This window comes from Chiloscyllium plagiosum, chromosome 4 (assembly GCF_004010195.1).
Source record: "Chiloscyllium plagiosum isolate BGI_BamShark_2017 chromosome 4, ASM401019v2, whole genome shotgun sequence".
Taxonomy (NCBI): Eukaryota; Metazoa; Chordata; class Chondrichthyes; order Orectolobiformes; family Hemiscylliidae; genus Chiloscyllium; species Chiloscyllium plagiosum.
In genome coordinates, this window is record NC_057713.1 from 10,694,289 (window position 1) to 10,718,041 (window position 23,753).

At 42.6% G+C, this 23,753-nt stretch overlaps 1 protein-coding gene across 3 annotated transcripts in view; it reads right to left on the reverse strand.

The window, feature by feature from the left end:
• Window positions 1-8,727: 8,727 nt before the first annotated feature.
• The window catches only part of cdh7a (cadherin 7a), a 170,436-nt gene continuing 155,410 nt past the window's right edge, over window positions 8,728-23,753 (reverse strand). For all 3 annotated transcript variants that reach the window (XM_043687680.1, XM_043687681.1, XM_043687682.1), the window contains exons 10-12: window positions 17,809-17,926; window positions 15,228-15,479; window positions 8,728-10,011 (exon numbers count right to left, since the gene is read on the reverse strand). In XM_043687680.1, coding sequence (XP_043543615.1) covers window positions 9,518-10,011; window positions 15,228-15,479; window positions 17,809-17,926 — 864 coding nt within the window. In that variant the 3' untranslated portion in view covers window positions 8,728-9,517. The remainder of the gene's footprint in view (window positions 10,012-15,227; window positions 15,480-17,808; window positions 17,927-23,753) is intronic.

Here is a 23,753-nt window from a genome sequence, read left to right on the forward strand (position 1 = left end):
AAAGCTTTGTTGGTGATCGTGATTTTCTCAACTGGTTTTGCAAGTGGATTTAAAATTGTGTTTCCATTCAGGTAATCAATGTTTGAAGCTGGTTAAATGGCCCTCTGTTGGTCTGACATTCAAAAATAGGGCAAAGAGGTTGACAATACAACATGCTCTGAGCAATCTTCAAAACCATTCTCTCCTTGTGTTCTCTCACTTTGATGCAGAGTCAGGAAAATTATCTACCTTGTTGAAATGGTATTTCATGCAAAAGAGTTTATGATGCATTCATAAACAAGAAACAGCCTGCATTTCATTGCAATCAAATTCATGTGTTCAAATCTTTGACCTAAAAACAAGATGGGATTAGTGTTGGGATTAACCATATGGACTTTTGCTTTGTGACACAAGCAAACAATCAGTACCATTATAAACACAGCTTCAAAGAAATCAGCAGTTTTCTAACTTTGCTACATTGAGTTTATTAGGCTGATTACAATTGAATTAGACAGCCTGGAACCAGTACTTTCAAGTGCCTAATCCCAAGAACAATCACAAATCATTTAATAGATCACCTAGAAGAGCATTAATCACACAGACAGTTCTATTCCCATCTCTGGAAAGGACATGTGGGACACAAGCACTTTCACAGAATATCTTCACACCAAATCCCAACACATCATTCACCCCACATTTTCAATTGTGCTTAGAAACTGAGAATTCTTTCAAAATGCATAAATAATCAATCAGAAACAAACCAGAAATTGCTGAAAAAGCTCAGCAGGTTAATAACCAGTCAGGAGAAAGTGAGGTCTGCAGATGCTGGAGATCAAAGCTGAAACTTTATTGCTGGAACAGCACAGCAGGTCGGGCAGCATCCAGGGAACAGGAGATTCGACGTTTCGGGCACAGGCAGGGCCCGTGCCCGAAACGCGAATCTCCTGTTCCCTGGATGCTGCCTGACCTGCTGTGCTGTTCCAGCAATAAAGTTTCAGCAATAACCAGTCAGCCCTTATCAGAAACTTACTAACAAATTTTGCCAATTAAACTTTTCAAAACTATTGCTTATTGACAGATTATTTGGTTATCACATTACTTTTTATGAGAGTTTGCTGGGTAAATTGACAGCAGTGTTTCTAAGTTACAACAAGGTCTCAGTTTCAAAAGCACTTAAATGATTGTAAAGTACTTTGGAATAGACTGATGACATGAAAGGTACCACATAAATGCAAGACTTGCAAGTTTTTCCTGTTCCAGTTTACATGCGGGGGTTATGTCCCGAGCACTACATCGTCTTTAATGTTGCACAAATTGCCTAGTTAATGCTACAATACTGGGATTTTAACAAGGAGAAATTATGGTGTAGTGGTAATATGACCACACTAGTAATCCTAGGGACCAGGGCACAATAGTGGTGACTAAGAAGCTATCATTAATTGTTGAAACATCTCTAATGCCCTGTAGAGAAGAGAATCTGATGTCCTCACTCTGTCTGACCTATATTTGACTCTAGACTCACAGCATTGCACACGACTCTTAGAAGTCACTCAGTTCAAGAGTAATTAGGGATAGGCAATAAACATTTACATTCCATGAAATAATTAGATGTTCAATGTACCACAAATTAAAAAGCATTGCACACATGGTTTGGCTGCTATATTTCCTTCGTTCTGAAAGTGACTGCACATTAAAGGTACTTCATTGGCTGAAAAGTGTTGTAGAATGTTCTGCTCTATATAAGTATTTGTTTCTTCCTTCATTGCTGAATACCACTAATCAATACATAAACATAATCAGGTGTAGGCAGTTGACAAGTAAACTGGTTAAACTAATGGAAATATTATCAGGGATTAGAAAGGCAGTTTAGTGACAGCATTAACTGGATCACGGCTTATCACTAACATTTACAGCTGTTTCCTTATAATATTCTTGCTTTTGTTGTACTGCTAATGAAACTTGAGTCCACTCAGATCAGAGAAACCTTTGGAAACCCATTTCTATGGTTTCTGGGGCTGGGCTGGACTGTATGAACTTGGTTTCCTTATTTTTAGGAAAGGTATCATTGCCAAAGAGAGTGTGTAATGAGGGTTCCTCAGACTTGTTCCTGACATGGTGGGACTGTCCTATGAAGAGACATTGGGTAAACTGGGCCTGCATTCTCCAGAGTTTTGAAGAACAACAAAAGGTCTCATTGAAACCTGCAGAATATATAAAGGGTTGATACTCCCTGCTGGTTGAGGAGTCTAGAAGCAGGGGCATAATTGAAAAGAAGGGGAATACCATGTAGGCTCGAGATGAGGAAAATTATTTTTACTCAGAAGTTTGTGAACCTTTGATATTCTCTACCACAGAGGGTTGTGGAGGCTCAGTACATGAGCATAGAATCATAGAATTCCTATAGTGCGAAAAGAGACCATTCGATTCTTCAAGTCTGCATTGACCCTCCGAAGATTATCCTATCCTGTCACCCTAAATTTACCATGGCATGTTTAAGGTAGAGATTGACTATCAGTAGCTTACAGAGTCATGGGGAAAAAGTAGGTCAAAGGCATTGAAGTCATCGTATTGAATGGTGAGATAGGCTTGAGAGGCTGAATGGCCTCCTCCTGTTCCTACATTCGTGTACTGCAGCTTGCCACAAAGCTGGAAGAAAGGGCAAGATCACATAATATTGCAGCAGTTTCTGTGCTGATGCATACTGTGTCTCATTAGCACATCACACAGTCACGCTTAACTCTTTCAGACTGCTGTCTAGCCAAAATGGTTCATCTCTTTTCACTGAGAAGGAGTCAACAATTCAACCTCTTGAGCCTACTCTGCCATTCAATTCAACCTTGGCTGATCTCATCTCGATCTCAGCCCCACCTTCCTGCCACTTTCCCTAAGCCTTCCACAACTCCTCACAAAAACTGCACCGAACTCTTCCTTATTCAGTGTACCAGAGCCCACTACACTCCGGGATAGTGAATTTTAAAGATTCATGAGCCTTTTAGAGAAGCAATTCCTCCTCATCTCTGTTTTCAATTGTTGTCCTTTATACTAAAACTATGACCTCTCATTCTAGATTCCCCCACATGAGGAAACATCCTTTCTATACCTATTTATTCAATCCCCTTTGGCATCTTATACACATCAGTTAGATTGCCTCACATTCTCTAAACTCCAGAGAATATAGGTCTAAACCACTCAATTTCTCCTCATAAGACAAGCCTTTCACCTCTGGAATCAAACCTCCTCTGAATTGCCTGCAATGCAACTACATCCCTCCTGAAGTAAGGGGATCAAACTGTACACACAATAACCTATGTGCGGCCTGACCAGCACGCTATACAGTTGCAACAACACTTCCTTATTTTTGTACACTATTCCTTTATCAATAAAATTTCTTTTGACCTCCTTCCCATCTGCTCTACCTGTGATTCATGCACAGGGGCACATGGATCACTCTGCACTGAAACACTCTGAAATGTCACTCTGTTTAGATTATGAGCTGGAAATGTGTTGCTGGAAAAGCGCAGCAGGTCAGGCAGCATCCAGGGAACAGGAGAATCGACGTTTCGGGCATGAGCCCTTCTTCAGGAAGATTATGAGTTGCCTTTCTATTCCAGTGACAAAAATGGACAACCTCAAAATTACCCTTCTGCTTAAACTCCATCTGTCAAATTTTGGCCCACTCACTTAGCCTATCCATAACCATCTGCAAATTTTAAAATTTTAATCATTGCAGCTTACTTTCCCACCCATTTTAGGTGCAAATCTGCAAATTTGGCTATACAGTAGCGCCTTGACTTACGGACTTAATCCGTTTCGGGACCCGGTTCGCGAACCAAAAAGTTCACAAACTGAATCAATTTTCCCATTGTTCGGATATTCAAAGCGCGTGTAGCAAAGCAGAACAATGACAACGAAACCACGGGCTTTTTGTGTCCGTACCTTCGTTCGTACCTTGAATTTTGTATGTATGTTGAAGCAAAATTTTATGTACAATCCTGTTCGTAAACCGATTTGTTCATGAACGGGGTCGTTCGTATGTCGAGGCGCTACTGTAGTACCTTCCATCTTGCTTTTAAGTTATTGTAGATTGTAAGTAGTTGTGACCTGAAGACCAAAACTGTGGCACCCCATTGGTTACATCTTGCCAACCAGAAAAGGATTCATTCATCCTGAGTCTCTGCATTCTGTTGCTTAGCTAATCCTCTATCCAAGCTAATACGTAATACCTAACCTCATGTGATCTTACCTTGTGTCTTAACATTTTGTGTGGCACCTTATCCAATTGTGAACAGCCAAGTGGGCACAAAATGAGTGGGCAATCAGAGAGCAAACATGGACACCTAAGAAGCTCACTGGTCCAATTCATGAGATGGATTGTCCCCCGTTGTCCCTGCACAGAAAGGTGCCTAAAGGCAGCAATGCAAGGCACCAGTGTGCTCCAAAGTACAGTATTGAAGTGGATGATGGAATTTTGGGCGGGTCAGAGAGTTGCTATGATGGACGTGAGGCCAATGCATGTGCTTGGACAGAGTAGAGGGTGCAGATGGTCTCTGTCCATGGAGTGTGGTCCAAGCTGTTGGGGACAGCTGGCCAAGATGGAGTACGGGAAGGGCAAGCAGCAAGTTGGGAATTATTGCTGGCTGATTTCTCTCTGCTGTATGGAAGAACAGGACATTATATGCAAATGAAATGAGATTAAGTACTAATGAGATGAGATAGGCTTCCTACCCTTTAAGGTACGATTCCCTGAACATCTTGCTGTTCAGACCTTGGGTGGACAATTGGACATTGTCTTCCTTCATGTTTTAAATCTCGTTTTCTCACTCTTGCCATGACTGACTTTCCATTGCCCATGTCATCCGGGGGCTGGGGCAGTCCTGTCCAGTATCTCAACTCGTATCAGCATATCTATGGTGTTAGTGTTTTTTCCAAAAAGGGGAGGAGATTCTCTTTTACTGAAAGCCCAAGTTACACCATTTCAATTCGTAACTGGGGCTACTTATCCTCTTTTTAAAGTTATGTAAACCTGTAAGTGTAATGCAAAGTAGGAATGCAATCTTGGATCCTTGATGGCGCAGGTGATTTCAAAGCAATTTATGGCTTTAAAATAGGGCACCTCTCATTGTTGGCATGCCTGTGGCTGACTTCTGCCTTGCTTCTCCACGTTAAGATTTTACAACCATCAGAGGTAACCTGGATCCACCTGTGGTCCAATGGAGATGATTAAGTGGATTAATATTGCTTTATTACCCTGTCACCACTCCAATTCAATGGGCAGTAGGAGACATCTGCTCCCTTCACCAGAACCAGCCAACTCAAACCCTGGTGAGATCGGACCACCTCACCAGATTCTGGGAGCACCGCCATTTCCTCTTCCTCCTGGGTCTGCCCTCTTGCAATACCAGCTGTGGCAACCAACCCTAGAGTGGCACAGAGCTGTCAGCCTGTGATTGGCTCAGAGCTCGACAAGGTGGGACTTGTCTTGTCTCTCAGAGAAACATGCGGTTGCCGGGTTTGACTTTGATTGGTCAAGGCATTACCCTAACAATTGAACCAGTGAAAGGATGTCACCTCCCCCCCCAACTCGTTGTTTGCATTGTATCCAGAACAGTGCATGCAAATATTCTTTCTGTCCACATAAAACAGTAGCCTGTGCACACTTACATGTAGCTTCCAGTACACGCATATGCATTGTGTCCCTGCTTGACAATCTCATATTGTCAGCGTAATTCCTCACATGCAGGATTATACAGCAAGTGTTGTTCAATTACAGCAAATCTAATGTTGGACATTGGGTCATGGGTTTAATACCTTGCTAGTTGTGAGAAGCTGAAAGGATTTGCTGCTTGTTATGATCTTTGGGGCCAACATAACTGGCATCACACTGGCACTGAAATTTATACAGCACACTATTCACTTACACAATAGGCTCCTGAAACTGAGATTCCGACAAATTGTTTTGATGAGTGCAAGATGAAAATCTTTGATAAAATGTATCTCTTGCAATAATACTCATGTTCCTTATTACCAAATAACAATTAAATAGTCATTAGCTGATCAGGCAAGTCACTCAAAGAATATAACAAACTTCTCTTTACCCTTATCACCTCACAAGGATTATTACTACAGAGCTGAATGGAGGATAGAATGAATTCCAACAAAGAATTCACATCCCCTTCTGCAGAACTTGAGTGATTGCTTCTAAGCCTCTGGTATAAATGTAATTAGGCTAAACACAAATAGCATTAATACTCTCGTACACAAGGGAGAAGTATGAGGCACACAGCTATGTAACAATTGGCAGCTTACCATAATTAAACATTTTCATGGTGGATAGTTACTGATTAAAGAAAATTAGAATTGTTATTTTATTCCTTTTAAATTTTTTTAGCATATTACAGTGCTCTTTCAGCTGGAACTGTTATAGTTTGTGATCGCGCTGAGTCTCACAACGCCTGCTTTTTAACATTATCTTTATTTAACATGTAGTTTTTGGTTGTTTCACTGTCTATAGGGTGGAGTCTTCCACTGCTCAATGCCGTGTAAAAAGCAGATGGGAAGTACATGGATGTGAGAGGATAACCCTGATACTCTCAAACACTTCAAGCAATTTCAAACTCTTTTCTCATTGAGTCATTGTCGCAGGAGGAGACTCCTTCGAGCACACAGCTTCTTTGATACTTCAGTTGGATAAAACGCACATTGTCCATAAGACCATAAGACATAGGAGCAGAAATTAGGCCATTCAGCCCATTGAGTCAGCTCCATCACTCAATCATGGCCGATAGGTTTCTCAACCCCATTCTCCCGCTTTCTCCCCGTAACCCTTTCTCCCCATAACCCTTGATCTCATTGATCTCTGTCTCCATCTTAAATTTATTCAATGACCTGGCCTCCCCAGCCTTCTGTGGCAGTGAATTATACAGAATCACCACTCTCTGGCTGAAGAAACTTCTCCTTATCTCCATTTTAAAAGGTTTTCTCTTTACTCTAAGGCTTATCCCTCATGTCCTGGTCTCTCCTACTAATGGAAACATCTTCCCAACATACACACTGTCTAGGCCATTCTGTACTCTGTAAGTTTCAATTAGATCCCCCTCATCTTTCTAAATTCCATCAAGTATAAACCCAGAGTCCTCCAACATTCCTCATATGTTAAGCTTTTCATTCCTGGGACTGTTCTCGTGAACCTCCTCCAAGCATGCTCCAGGGCCAGTACACCCTTCCTGAGATATGGGGCCCAAAACTGCACACAATCCTCCAAATATAGTCTGCCAGAGCCTTATAGAACCTCAAAAGTACATTCCTTAGAAGGCATATGGCAAACACACCATATGTCTTCTGGACCACTCTATCCACCTGTGTAGCAACCTTCAGAGTACAATGGATCTGCACTTCCAAATCGCTCCGCTCATCAACTTTTCCCAAGACTCTCTATAATTCACTTTAGAATTAGACTTTCCAAAATGCAACACCTCACATTTGCATGATTTTGTAAACCTCCATCAGGTCTCCCCTCAACCTCCTCCTTTCCAATGAAAATAATTTTAATCTATTCAAACTCTCATCATAGCCAGCACCCTCCAAACCAGGCAACATCCTGGTGAGTCACCTCTGTACCCTCTCCAAAGCATCCACATCTTTTTGGTAATGTGGCAACCAGAACTGTACACAGTATTCCAAATGTGACCGACACAAAGTCTTATACAACTGTAACATGTCCTGCCAACTCATGTTCTCAATGCCTCGTCCAATGAAGGAAAGCATGCCATATGCCTTCTTGATCACTCTAGTGACCTGCATTGTCACCTTCAGAGAACAATGGACCTGAACACCCAGATCTTTCTGTACATCAATTTTCTCCAGGTCTTTTCCATTTACTGTATAGTTCACTCTTGAATTGGACCTTCCAAAATGCATCATCTCGCATTTGTCCGGATTGAACTCCATCTGCCATTTCTCTGCCCAACTTTCCAATCTATTTATATTCTGCTGTATTCTCTGACAGTTCCCTTCACTGTCTGCTACTCTACCAATCTTAGTGTCATCTGCAAAATTGCTATTGCAGCAATCTATACCTTCCTACAAATCATTTATGTATATTACAAGCAACAGTGGTCTCAGCATGGATCCTTGTGGAAAACCATTGGTCACAGGTCTCCAATTTGAGAAGCTACTCTTTGTCTCCTGTTGCCCAGTTAGTTCTCTATCCATCTTGCTAGAGCACCCTGGACGCTGTGCAACTTCACCTTCACCAGCCTACCATGGGGAGTCTTATCAAACACATTTCTAAAGTCCATGTATACAACATCTACATCCCCTCCCTCATCAATCAACTTTGTCACCTCTTCAACAAATTCTATTAGGTTTCTAAAACATGACCTTCCTTGCACAAAACCATGCTGCTTATCACTGATAAACTTATTCTCTTCCAAATGGGTATATATCCTATCCCTCAGTATCTTCTCCAGTAGCTTCCCTATCACTGACATCAGACTCATAGGTCTGTAATTACTTGGACTGTCCCTGCTGCCCTTATTAAACAAGGGGACAACATTAGCAATTCTCCAGTCCTCTCGGACTGGAGATGGACAACAAACTCTGGCCTAGAATGATCTTTTAAAAATGGCATAATGGAACAGTTGGACAGAGAAAGGAGTAAGAATACAAGTAGACAAGAGAAAGATGTCAAGGGAGCAACATTTCTGATAAAAAAAAGCATTCATGTGACAGAACTGAGTGCATAAAGCATATTCATTTCCATCCTTTTATTGAAAACTATACAGGTATGACCAAACGTAATGACACTTTTTAATATCCTATTACAAAACCCATTTTTATTATTCATATATGTACAAATGAAGGAAGATCTATGAACTATGGAGCAATGATTGTCTACAAAACTGAGCCTGAATTCTTTTTTTTTCCCACAGATTATGACATATGACGAGATTTCCAATTTTGACATTTAAAAAACAATTTCTACTTGTCTTCCCTTTCAGCTTGTACTGGACAGTGATCCAGTAAAAATAGTTCCTTGTGATTTTTCGTGTCTTTTAGAGATGAAAAACGTCCATTAATTTGCTACAATTAGATTTGCTCATGCTTTATTTCATCTCATATATTCTGGAGAGGAGTTACAGTCAGCAAGCACTTGTATTTCTGATCCTGAGCTAGTACACAAGCCTGGCTCAAACACGGTGGGGTTTGGCTTTTTATTATAAATATATCACTGTGTAACAAAACAAAATGAAAAGATTAATTCTCCTGTACAAATCAGAAGAGATAACGTTTATAACCTAGCATTGCTGTCATTTTAACCCTTCATATCGAAAACAAAAGTTAAGCAATGCTCACAATCTGGTTGCTTTGTGTGTTTTCCATGGGAATTCAGATGAAACTGCACCACTTAAGAAGAGGCAAAGTAAGACTCTTAAAAAATGGTTTTGTATTTACATTCCAGCCCACCCCTCCCTCCAACCAATCCCGAAACTGTCCCGCTTACAAAAAAAAAATCAGTGCATTGTTGGAAGGGGTGTAACTAAGAGTTCATACCATCCTTGGAGTTACCGTACATGTCTGCCAGCTTTTTGAAACGGGGTCCCCAGTCACTGAGGTAATCGTAATTCTGGTCCGATGCTGAGGTGATGGACTCTAAGGAGCTGAGTGATTCAGCTACTGAGCCGTTCCCCTCAAATGCATATGTCTGGAGAGAGTCATACGGAGGAGCACAGGGATCTGTGTCAGCACCTTTCATCCTCTCCCAGATAAATTCCCTGAAGATGATGTTATCAGGAGACAGCTTGTGTGCAGCTTTCGAAAACAACTGAACTTCGGGCGTGACATCCCGTCGTGTTTTCACATCCTGAATGAAATTGAGATTCCTCAGCGTAGCCATGTCAAAAGCTTCTGTGTCCTCCTCACCGCCCCCCTCATCGTCGTACCTGACTATATTCTCCCTAATGTCCTTCTCTTCGTCAAATATCAAAGGCTCCTTCTTGCGCCTTCTCAGGGTCACAATGAGCAGCACCAGTACTGCAAGACAAAAAGAACAATATTCAAAATCTGCTCTGCTGAGGTAAAATACATAGGAACATAGAAACAAGACCAACCAGCAACTTGAGCCTATCTGTCATGGCTGCTCGCTACATGGATTGTTCCAATATATCGTGCAGTTTGTTAATCCCTATTCGTTGTAACGCGATTGATGAATTGGGAACGGCTGTTCCTAAACCGTGAACTTTTAAAATGTGTGTGTGCTATAACACGATTACATCGCCAACACTTTAAGTGCTGTTTCTGAAGCGAGATTTTTCTAGAACACAGGATCGCACAAGAATGCGTTATAAAAGAACCACCTGTATTAACTTCATCTATCTACCATAACCCTTCCCAATAAAGGGTCACAGAGTTAAAACAGAGACGAGGTGGAATTACTTCTCTCAAAAGGTGGTGAACTCGGGTATGGAGTATGGTGTAATACTGGGAAACTGAGTAAAGTACAGGAGCGGGTAGACAGACTTTTAATCAGTAACAGGTTGAATTGGAGGGGGCAGGAAAGTGGAGTTGGGGCTGAGATGAGATCACCATTGATTGTATTGAATGGTGGAGCAGGCTCGAGGGGCTGAATGGGCTATGCTATCTCCTGGTTCTTATGTGCATATATCATTAGCTAACAAATCAAACGGAATTGAAATGTTCAATTGATCACCAGTCTCAACAGCTTTTCCTCTCAGGGATTGGGAGTGGGTGTGAGAGTTCCAGTTTTCAGGGCCCCCTCTGGGGAGAAATGCTTCCTGACATTATGGCTGAACTTTAAATATAAAAGTCGAATCAAAATGAAATGAGTGGTGTTCTGTGTGAAAGTGAAGGGATTCTCAAAATGCTGATTATCAAAGCAGCATCCCAGTTAGAGATGGAGCGCAGTCACCCAGGTTTCTCACTTGTGTTCATTATCCAGTGGTTCCAAAAGGAATTTGGACACGTTTTGGGCATGATGTGACTTCTCACTGGAAAACACAAGCGCAATTAACTTTCTGTAACAGCAGTCAATACCCGGTGCTGGATAATGCGCATTTAGCATTCATGAGAGGGAACTGAGGTAATCATATCCTGCTTCTCTCAGTTGTGGTCAGATACCTGGCTCACCGTGCGATGGAAATGATGAAGCAATTCAGAATGTAGTGGCAATCACTCCAGCTGGGAGCTCATGTATTGTGTTTGCTCATTGAATATCTGTTCTCAAAATGAGTGCAGAACGACCTGTGTGCTCTGCACAGAGGCTGCAGAGACTAGGTTTGTACTTCGTTCAGCACATCAGACTGAGGGGGTGATATCATTGTCATGCTCATGATGATTAAAGGTATTGCTCGAGAGTGAGAAAGCATTTCCTGTGCAGGTGCGTTCCAGAAATGAGGGGACATGCCATATTCACTTGCAACTGTTCCCACAAAGCAGAGTGGAATTCCAGAACTCTTGCCTGCAAAATTTCAATTTCAAGGCATGGTGGTTCAGTGATTAGCACTGCTGTCTCACAGGTTCAATTCCTGCCTTGGGCGACTGTCTGCGTGGAGTTTACACATTCTCGTGGGTTTCCTCGGGTGCTCCAGTTTCTTCGCACAGTCCAGAGGTGTGCAGGTCAGGTGGATCGAACATACTAAATTACCCATCATGTCCAGAGATAACCGAGCTAGGTGGAAAATGCAGGGTTATAGAGATAGGATAGAGGAGTGGTTCGGGTTGAGTCTTCAGAAGGTCAGTGTGGATTTGATGGGCCGAATGACCTGCTTCCACACTGTAGGGATTCTATGACTCTGGGTTTCATAGATGTTGGTTAGGCCAGAGTATTAGAGGACATGGATCCAAATCCATGGTAAATGGACTTAAAATACAAGTCAGCAAAGATCTCATTGAATTAAGCAACAGCTTGAGAGGATGAATTATCTATTGCAATTCCTATATTTGCCGAATGTATTTTTCATTGAATGAAATTGACCATTGAAATAACTTTCCTATTGTTACACACACTTTTAATCCTACAGAAGATAGATTTCCTTCATATGTCTGCCTGGTAGTCTGTGCACTAAAGTTCCTGAAGAAACAGTTAACTGTACAGTGTGAGTTTATGAAGTAACCTGAAGTCATTAACATGCAGGGACATATCTTTCCTTTTGGTTGTGCAGAGAAGAATCACAGAAGTATTACGGTGTAGAAGTAGATTTTTTGACCATTTACACCTGGATCAACTTGTTAAATGAGCATCATTACTCAGTGCCTCTCTCCTGCTTTTCCTCAATATACATTATACTTTTCCTTTTTGCTAGCGTTATTTTGCTCATTAATGAAAACAAGTTCGTGAACTATCATTCCTTTTTAACAATGTTTTTGATTTGATTTGGTTTATTATTGTCACATGTACCTGGGTACAATGAAAATGTTTTGTTTAACGTGCAGTACTGGCAGATCATACCGTACAAAGTGCATCAAGGTCATGGAACCGAGTGAGGAACACAATGTTATGGCTGCAACAAAGATGCACAGAGATGGAGGTCAGCATTTAAATTTAAAATTTGCGAGGCCCATTCAGAAGTTTAATAACAGCAGGGAAGAAGCTGTTGTTGAATCTGTTGGTACGTGTGCACAGAAATGCCAGGCAGATATATGAAGGAAGTCTGCCTTCTGTTGGAGTAAAACTGTGTGGGGCAACAGGAATGTTTGCTGCTATCTTTGTTGGTGCACTTTCTGCATTTAACACATTTTGTACATTTTTCCTTCAGCTGTTCATTTGTCATTTTTGTTAAGCGTAGAACTGGGAAGTTAGGTGGAGGCTATTCAGCCCTTTGAGCCTGCTCCCCCATTCCAGATCAAGGGGGAACATCCACCTCAACACAATATTCCTGAACTATTCCCATATCCTGGAATTACAGTTGTATCTAGGAATCTATCAGTTTCTGTCTTGAATATACTCAATGCTAGAGCTTCCACAATAGAAAGAACCATTGCCAGTAAGCCAGTCTCTCCCTTAGTTGTTGAATGTTCATGACTAGACTTCACTCTCTGCCCATGGTTCTGAAAGCCCTCTCTCTCTCATGACAGAAGAAGAGAGATAAAGTAATTTTGCAACAGTGCAGAGGAGAGCTACAAGTATGTTACCAAGGCTCGAAGCTGTGGCCATGAGGGAAGATTGGATCGGTTAGGGGTTGTTTTCCTTAGAACAGAGCAGACTGAAGGGCAATTGATCAAGATGCAAAATAATGAGGAGCTGCATAGAGTGCACAGGGTAGACTTAGAGGAGAGGCTAGGCCTAATGGAGAGGCTCATTACCGGGGGCCTTTCTGTAGAAGAACTAGATGGAACATGAAGAAAAACATTTGCCTCAGAGGGTGGCAGATATCTGGAATTGGATGCCAAGTTTTCCGGTGGAAACAAAAACCCTCAACTCATTGAACAGGGACTTGGATCTGCTCCTGAAGCCTTGGAACACGCAAAATTTCAAGGGAGATGTGGGAAGTGACATTAGAATTTGCAGCTAGCCTATTCAGCTAGCCTGGGTCTCTTTCGGAGCTATAAATGCTCTATGGCTCCATGTGAGATCCAATGCTATTTGCAAGCTGCTATTGCATCTGGCCTTGTAGCCAGAGTATTTCAGATCAGGATGACTGGCTGCATTCCAAACTTTTTCTCTCATCTCGTCTCAACAAACTTTTCAAAACTCTTGACCTTTATATAACCATCCTCTGGTCAGTGGGGACAGTTGCACCCAATCTGATCATATCCCTCAGAGTTTCTCCATTGAGTCTGATATATCTTCGTGTTGGCTTCTTCTCGTGATTTGGGTCTTTCTGTAATCTCTTCCTCTATTAAATTCTTCTCTCTGTAATTTTAGATGACCATGTCTATGCAAAAGACAGCCTTTTGAATCAATTGTAAAATTTGGAGGTTACTGTGCGCATTAACCAACCTGGTATACGTAACCCAGAATTGCTCAGGGTTGCCTTGCCCTCTGTATACTCTGTGTCAAGTCCATTGCAATAAAATTCCTGTACTCACATGGCTCCTGGTTAACTTGGAGTCTGAGATCTTTACACCCGAGGTAACATGCTGTGATATCAGGAGCATGTTTCTTAAAAGTATATTGTTTACTAGCTGAGAGATGTCAGTGTGATATAAACATTGCTAAAGGTTTTGCTACTTTCTACTCCTTCACATTACCCCTGAATGTGGCTAGTCTCAGTAATGGTTAATATAACAATTATCGACTGCTGTAAAAGCCCATAGAGTTCACTAATGTTCTTCAGGGAAGGAAAGCTGCAGTTTCTCCCCGGTCTGGTCCACATGTGACTCCAGACCCACAGCAATGCGGTTGACTCTTAACTGGAATGGCCCACAAACCACTCAGTTCAAGGGTAGGATGGCTAATTAATATTGGTCTTGCTACATCCTGTGAAATATCACAGAATTGTTATGGTGCAGAAAGACGCCATTCAGCCCATTGTACGTGCACTGGCTCTTCATTACCTAGTGCCTAGAACTGAGAACCTCCTGTTTTTTCTCCCATAGCCTCGCACACTATTTCTGTCTGTATAATCACCCAACTCCCTTGAATGCCTCAATTGGACCTGCCTCCATGACATTTCCAGGCAGCGCGTTGCACATCCTCATTACTCACTGTGTGAGAAACATTGTCCATTACATTGAATTATATGCCATTACAATAAAGCTGTTGCAAGGAATGGCATGGTGGCTCAGTGGTTAGCACTGTTGCCTCACAGATCCAGGGACCCGGGCTCGATTCTACCCTCTGAGTGGAGTTTGCACGTTCTCCCTGTGTTTCCTCTGGGTGCTCTGGTTTCCTCCCAGAGTCCAAAGATGTGCACATTAGTTGTATTGGCCACAATATATTGCCTAGAGAAGTGTAGGTTAGGTGGGTTAACTGTGGGAAGTGCAGGTTTACAGGGACAGGATAATGGAGTGGGTCTGGGTGGGATGCTCTTTGGAGGGTTGGTGTTGACTCGATGGGCTGAATGGCCTGCTTCCACACTGTAGGGATTCTAAGTCAAATTAAGAGTTACACAATGTGGATATTGACCCTGCATGTTTGTCAGACCACATGCCTCCCCTCACAGGTGTAATTTGGTGGAAGCATGAGATGCTAATGGTGCTGTGAGGTGCGCCTGGGCCCCTTGAAACAAAAATTCCTGTTTCGGAATGGACGGTACCAGGACAAACCCATTAAAGGCGCAGTCACGTACCTAATAGTGTCAGAACGCAGGCCAGTATGGCAATTAGTGCTCCGGTGCTAAGGCCAGCGGGCAGGATGAAGGCTTCAGCGTTGCAAGATTGAGCAATGCCGTCATCATCACAAGCACAGACCCGGATGGTGAGGGTGCTGGTGCTGCTCAAAGGCGGAATCCCGTTGTCCACAATCACAATGGGCAGGAAGTAAACAGCCTGTTCTTGTCGACTGAATCCAGCTCTCCGAGTCAGAATCGTGGCTGTGTTATCTAAACATTGTTTTCAGAAAATAAATCACACTGTTTTTATATAGGATTCCATAGAATGACACACAGCAAAGAAAGGTAGTTCAAGCAACAAGTCCGTGTCAGTGTTTTAGAAAGAATTCATTGAGGAGAATGTAGGCCTCACTAGCTGGGCCAATGCTTATTGTCCGTCCCTAATTGTGAAGGTGGTGCTGAGCAAAGTTGCCTTATCATTTTATTTTCTTCTACAAGGTCCATGTGTGGTAAAGACTTCCACAAATTGGAGGTCATTGCTGGGAGCAGCACTGGCACGTCAAACAGTATGTGTGGACCCTGAAGACAGCCACCCAGCTTTCAGGGAATGTTAGTGGTGAGCTGCCTTCTGGAACCGCCGCGGGCTATTCAGTGCAGACAGTGCCGTTAGAGAGGAGGTTCCAGAGGCCGGGAGACATGGAGGGAATGACAATGCTGTTCCAAGTCAGGGGGGCGTGTGGCTCAGAGGGAGAACCTGCAAATGGTGGTGTTTCCATGTAACTGCTGTCATTACCCTTTGAGATGGTAGAGGCCATAGATTTGGAAGGTTCTGTCGAAGGAGCCTTGGTGAATATCTCAGGAGGTGGAAGGGGTCGGGTTTACATTAAGACCCAATACCGAGGGCCTGAGGTCATATGAGGAGCTTCATAGCACTCAGTTTGAGGGAGAGGTGATTGTGCTCCGTTTGGTAATGGAGCTGATGGTGGCAGACCCGAGTCTGGAGCAATACTCAGCCATTCTCAATCTCTATGCCCATGGTTTTCACTCTATATCCAGGTCAATCAACCTTGTATGCTTCCTCAGCCATTAAGATATATAGTGGGGATATCAAGAGAGGGGTGGCACAGTGGTTAGCACTACTGTCTTACAGTGCCAGGGACCCAGGTTCGGTTTCATCATGGATGACTGTCTGTGTGGAGTTTGCAAACTCCCCCCGTGTCTGCATGAGTTTTCTCCGGCTGCTCTGGTTTCCCCCCACGTTTCAAAGATGTGCAGCTTAGGTAGATTAGCCATGCTGAATTGCCCATACTGTGCAAGGATGTACAGGCTAGATGGGTTATCCATGGGAAATGTAAGGTTACGGGGAAGTGATGAATCTGGATGGGATGCTCTTCAGAGGTTTGGGTCAAAACCAAGGCTGCCACACAGTAAGGATTCTATGATCCTTTTCCCTGAGTATCTTTAGAACATGGAATTTATTGTTAAATTGAGTGTTTGAGGCAAATAGTATCCATGTACTTAACAGAACATTACGAAAGGAGAGATGGCTCCTTTGGTTATATCGATTATGACTTATGTTTTTGTACTCATGGGATGAACAATATGTTCTTATAACATACAAGTATAAGTGAGCCTTTGCTTAATAAGTTAATATTATCGTGTTATAGCCATTCGGACCTCCTTCCAAATATAACTTATTCAGATGAAAGTCGGTGCCTATTTTAAATTGTCATTTTCTTCCCACTTGTTTGACTTTAAATAGGCAATGCAAAATTTGTCTTTGCAATCGTGTCTCATTCAGCAGCTGGTCACGCCCTTGAGTATATTACAGCTTAATTATGACATGCACAGTGTCATCCATCACCTGGTGACATGAGGATGGATTGTGCGAGAGTCACAGGTCTCCGGTGCATTTGCACTTTGATGGAACAACATGTTTGCGTCGAGAAGCCATTAACTGAGCCAAAAAAAAACATTTTTGTCATGCTGTCATACCACAATGTAAAATATATGACATCAAAAAAGGGTCAGCTCTTTTTCCATGTCTTCTCAACCCAACTTGCTGGCAAATGTAACATTGAGACTTTTGTTCCCTAACTGTCTTGCACAAGTTGTTCCTTTTTTGTGAATTTTAATTTCTGTTAAGTCACCTCTATTTGCCCGATTTCACATCATAAAGCCCTAGGCAAGTTGTGCAAGAGCTGATGTGCTGACAGAGACATTACGTGCTGACCAGATTAAGAGAGATAAACTTCAAATTTTAAAAAAAAGGTTGCTGCATTAAGCGAGTCATCTCAATGTCATAATGATCAAACAGCATTGTATCCAATGAGGCAGTTCATTCAAATTTATAAATTATCACTGTGACAATTAGTTTATAATTGATCAGTTCTGAAAAATGGGTAGATTGGAAACTGTGTATCTGCTTCTCTCTTCTCTTAATTTCAAATCTGCAGCATCCAAATACTTCGCTTTTAATCTAGAATTATTATCCAGCAGAAGAAATGGCTTTCGTTTTGCTAAACATGTAAGAGAAAGGCCACAAGCTGCAAAACTCTGACTGACCTGAGGAATGACCAAGCAGAATAGAAATAGGTACCTCTGTTATCTTGCACTGTGAAATTCAGGTTATTGGCAGGCCCGGCAGCAAGTGAGAAATGGAAGTGGTGTCCGCTGGGGGGTTTATCTCTGTCCACTGCACTGATTCTCTGAATTATCTGTAATTGCAGTTAAAGATTAGATTTGATTTGCAGCCCAAAGCATGACTGAAATGAACTCAACCACGCCAGGACAAATTTAGAAGGTCAAATATTCGCATGAGACAAATCACCATGTCCGAGACTTTGCAAAGAGCCATGCATCATGTAAGATGAAGATATGAGGAAACAGGGAATGGGGAAACTGTCTTGTCATTCACAGAGTCAGAGAGTTGTTACGGTGCAGAAACAGGCCGTTTGCCCCATCGTATCTGCATTCGTATTGCCAATCGCCTACCTTTTCCCCATATCACTGCACACCATTTCAAACCAAATAACCATCCAATGCCCCTCTTGAATGCCTCAATTGAACCAGCCTCTGCCACATTTCTAGGCTGTGCATTCCACACCCTAACTACTCGCTGTGTGAAAGGTATTTATTTCACATCACTCTTGTTTCATTTGCAGGTCACTTTAAATCAATGCCCTCTCATTCTGTTCTTTTTTAACGATTGGGAACAGCGCCTCCCTAATCTACTCTGTCCAGCCGACACATGATTTTGAAAATATTTACCCAATCACCTCTCAACCTTATTCAATCCTGACTTCTTCAATCTATCCTCATGACTGAAGTTTCTCATTCCTGGAACCATTATTGTGAATCTTTCCAATGCATTCACATCCTTCCTATAATGTAGCACCGATAATTGTACACCATATTCCAGTTTAGGTCAAACAAGTTCAACATAATCTCCCTGCTCTTATACTCTATGCCCATTTAGTAAAGCCAAGACATTTTTCTTTAATAACTTCTCTCTCCACTTATCTTGCTACTTTTAATGATCTGTGCACAGAAACACCCTCTTTAGAAATGTACCACCAATTTTGTATTGTCTTTCAATTTTCTTATGACCAAAGTCTATCACCTCATATTTCTTCACATTGAACTGCTACCTACCCACCCATTTTACCAACTTGTCAATGTCCTTTTGGAGCTCCACACTGTCTTCACAGTTCACAGTAGTTCTAAGTTTCAGGTCAGGTCATTTGCAAACTTTGAAATTGCTTCCTGCACCACCAAGGTCTAAATCATTAATGTAAACCAGGAAAAGGAAGGGTCCCAATACTGTGACCTGGGGAACGACACTACAATTATTCCTCCAGGCCAACAAATACTCATTGACCACTCCTCTCAGTCTGGGCTTCTGGCATAGGTCATATGCAATCTGACAGGCTTGGGTTTATTGTCCAGTTTACATGTTGAAGAATGATTCTACATAGTTCCTTTCTGTCTCCATCCACCTCAACCTCCCAGTAAAGGATATCAGCATCATACATCAGGATGGCGATGGGCTGATACCCATTACTGACGTGTAACTTGGCATCCGATAGTATTAAGACAGAATCGCATGATTTGGTTATGATCAACACTTCCTCTAAGCTGGGGACACACAGCCATCCAAAATCTACTGTACATGGGGACAAACAGGCTTGCAGAAAGAATGTTCCCTTTAAGCTACGCTGCTAAGTTGAGATCTTAATGAAGCCTCTGAGTGCAACACCCAGAGGAAGCAATGTTCAATACTGAGGGATAATGCCTCCCGTTCAGTCACCATATGTTGTGGAATTGTTGGACGTGCTGCCCATCATGGATACTGAGCTATCTAGTCCTTATCGACTGACTTAACAATCTTACAGTCAAGATTAGAGTGGTACTGGAAAAGCACAACAGGTCATGCAGCATGATGCTCATTCCTGATGAAGGGCTCCTGTCTGAAACATTGATGTTCCTGCTCCTCGGATGCTGCCTGACCTGCCTTGCTTTTCCAGCACCACTCTAATCTTGGCTCTAATCTCCAGCATCTGCAGTCCTCACTTTCGCCCAACAATCTTACAGCTCTAGATTCTGTGCCAACAATGATGGCTTGCATTTTCGTGGTGCCTTCAAAAGTAAAATGTCTCCAAGGTTCTTCACAGCAGACATGTCAAAACCTGGCTCTGAGAGCCACAGAAGCCAATATGACTACAGGAGCGCAAAAACCTGATCAAAGCAGAGAGTGGAAGAGGTGTCAAGGCAGAGAGATTTAGAGAGAATTCCCAGTATCCCAGAGGGACATTGAACAGGATAATGAAGATAATGTGAAAGGAAGAGATTTGAAATCAATGATAACATTTAAAAGTTGAGCTGCTGCTGATGTAAGTCATTGATCATAGTTAGGACTGTAGGGACTAAAGAGAGTTAATATAGGTTAGGACACTGGCAAGAAAGGTTTTGACGACAGATTGTGCAAAGTGGGAAATATATTTCAAGTCCCAATGAGAAGTGAAAACACTCCATCTGTGATAGTATCTGTGCTGCATTGTCACTTCACATCCTCCTCGATTCCCTTGTCATTGTTGACACAATCAACCACAACAAGACACAGCGAAGCTGCTCTCCCACTGTTTTGGAAAATGGGACGACTCTTGTTTGGCTCCTCTCTGATATACCCAATCTTACAAGCTGGTTAAGATCTGGATAACATTCACCCGGGCTGATCAATGACAAATAAGATTCACACTGCACAAGATCCGGGCAATAACTATTTTGAACAATGAGAGAATCGTACCATTACGCCTTGACACTCAATGGCATTACAATCACGGGGTTACCACTGCCCACAAACTGAACTGAACTATTGCATAAATACCAGAGATTAAAAGAGCTTGGAATCCTGCTGTGGGTAACTCACTCCTGACTCCCCAAAGTCTGTCCAGCATCTATAAGGCACAAGTCAGGAATGCCCCCAACTAGTGTTCCCTCTAAGTTGCATAGAGTCATAGACCGTGGTAACAAACCCTTTGGTCCAACCAGCACCCTGACTAAAATCCCAAACTAAACTAGTCCCACCTGCCTGTTCCTGGCCCATATCCCTCCAAACCTTTTCCAAATCATGTACCTACCAACTGTCTTTTAAACATTGTCATTGGACCCACATCCACCACTTCCTCAGAAAGTTCATTCCACACATGAACCATCTTCTGTGCAAAACATTTGCCCCTCATGTTTTTTTTTAATCTTTCTCCTCTTACCTTAAAAACGTTCCCCCGGTCTTGAATTTCCCCATCCGAGGGAAAGGGCAACTACCACCAACTCTATCGATAACTTGGATTATTTTATAAACTTCTATCAGGGTCACCTCTCAACCTCCTATGCTCCAGTGAGAAAAGTCCCAGCCCATCCAGCCTTTCTTTATAACTCAAACCTGGCAATATCCTGGCAAATTGCTTCTGAACCCTCTCCAGCTTGAAAATATCCTTCATATAAACTGGGGACCAGAACTGGACAAAGCATTCTTCTGGAATATTGTGTGTAGGCAACTGCTCCAATGTTCCATAGAAGGTAATCAGCACCTGCATGCCAATTTCAGCATGGAGTTTCAGTTCAATCAAATGGGCTGCTTTGACCTGGATGGTCAAATATCTTGAGTGTTATTAAAGCTGCACTCATCCAGGCAAGTTGGGATTCATCCATCGCTTTGTGCCTTGATGATGATGGACAGGCTTTGGGAAGATAAGATGTGAGTTAGGTAACACAGGATTCCTCGCCTCTGTCCTGCTCTTGTAGCCACAGTACTTAAATAGCTATTTCAGTTCAATTTCTGCTCAATGGTAACCCCACCCCCCAGGAAATGGACAGTGGGGGATTCGTTGATGGCAATGCCATTGAATGTCATGGGTAGGTGGTTAGATTGTCTCTTTTTGAGGATGGTCATTGTCCGGCACTTCCGTGATGCAAATGTTACATGCCACTTTTCAACCCAAGCCCAGATATTATCCAGCTCTTTTGCATTTGATCATGGACTGCTTCAGTATCTGAGGAATCACAAATGATGCTGAACATTGTACAATCATTGGCGAACATCCCCACTTCTGACATTATGATGAATGGAAGGCCATTGATGCAGCAGCTGAAGATACTTGGGCTTAGCACACTACCCTGAGGCATTCCTGCAGAGATGTCCTGGAGCTGAGGTAACTGGCATTACACCCACAAACATCCACTCCATCCACCACCAACACTGAGTAGGAACTGTGTGTACTATTTCCAAGATGTCCAGCAGAAATTCACCAATACACCCTCGTCAGCATCCTCAAAACCCACCACCACAACCATCCAGAGAAACAAGGGAAAATAAATGGATCACCACCACTTGCAAGTTTCTTTCTCCAAATCACTCACCATCTTGATGTGGAAGAAGAATTGGAGGTAGCATGACTTGGTGAGTGACAATGCTCTGAATGAAAGATGGAAGCAGTTTGAATACTACATTGCAAACAGGGCATTTGAGGAATTCTTGAAGGAGAGAAAGTTTCATAACTGTGGGGGAACACGGAAGCATAGAAAAATACAAAACAGGAGCATACACAGGCCATTCAGCCTTTCACAAGTGCTCTGCCATTCAATATGATCAAAGATGGTTAGCCAACTCAGTACTCTGTTCCTGCTTTCCTCCCACACCATTCGATCCCTTTAGACCAAAGAATTAAACCTAATTCCTCCTTGAAAATGTTCAGTGGTTTGGTCTCAATCACTTTCTATGGCAGTCATGATTTGGAGATGCCGGTGTTGGACTGGGGTGTACAAAGTTAAAAATCACACAACACCAGGTTATAGTCCAACAGGTTTAATTGGAAGCACACTAGCTTTCGGAGCGACGCTCCTTCATCAGGTGATAGTCACTATCATCTGATGAAGGAGCGTCGCTCCGAAAGCTGGTGTGCTTCCAATTAAACCTGTTGGACTATAACCTGGTGTTGTGTGATTTTTAACTTTCTATGGCAGAGTTCTCCACAAGAGGTTGGGACTGGTGTCAAATAGGCAGCACAACCAAGGGACTAACACACGTTCCATGGTTTAATTCTGTGCTGTGGTCTTCATATTCATCATTCTGTAATGCTGAAGAATTGGACTCTTAAATAGAGTACCATGCTTACAGGGATTCTTAAAAACTAGTGGGCGAGTTAAAAGTTGCTGTTATCAGGTTGGGTCAGGAAGAACCTAGCGCTGAACAGAATCTGGCATTGAGCTCTATAGAGACATTGGAACCGATAACCAAAATCTTCACATTTTAGAATTAGATTACTTACAGTGTGGAAACAGGCCCTTTGACCCAACAAGTCCACACTGATCCTCTGAAGAGCAACCCACCCAGACCCATTCCCCTATGTTTACCCTTTCACCTAACATTATGGGCAATTTAGCATGGCCAATTCACCTACCCTGCACATCTTTGGACTGTGGGAGGAAACCTACGCAGACACAAGGAGAATGTGCAAACTTCACAAACACAGTTACCTAAGGTGGGAATTGAACCCGAGTACCTGGTGCTGTGAGGCAGAAATGCTAACCACTGTGCCACCGTGCCACCCACTAACTGGTTGAGTTGATTAGGGGCTCCTGTGATATCATTTCAATGTAATTCCACATATTTATGGAAAGGTCATGTCTTCAGTGTGGGAATCTTGTGCATTGACCTGACAATATCTCTCCTGCACTGTCAGTCTCTGTCCCATTTAAAATTACAGTAGCAATGTTGTGGAGAAAGCAACATTATTCTTCTGCTAAAAATGTGTTGCTGGAAAAGCGCAGCAGGTCAGGCAGCATCCAAGGAACAGGAGAATCGACGTTTCGGGCATAAGCCCTTCTTCATGAATGAGGAAAGTGTGTCCAGCAGGCTAAGATAAAAGGTAGGGAGGAGGGACTTGGGGGAGGGGCTTTGGAAATGCGATAGGTGGAGGGAGGTCAAGGTGAGGGTGATAGGCCGGAGTGGGGTGGGGGCGGAGAGGTCAGGAAGAAGATTGCAGG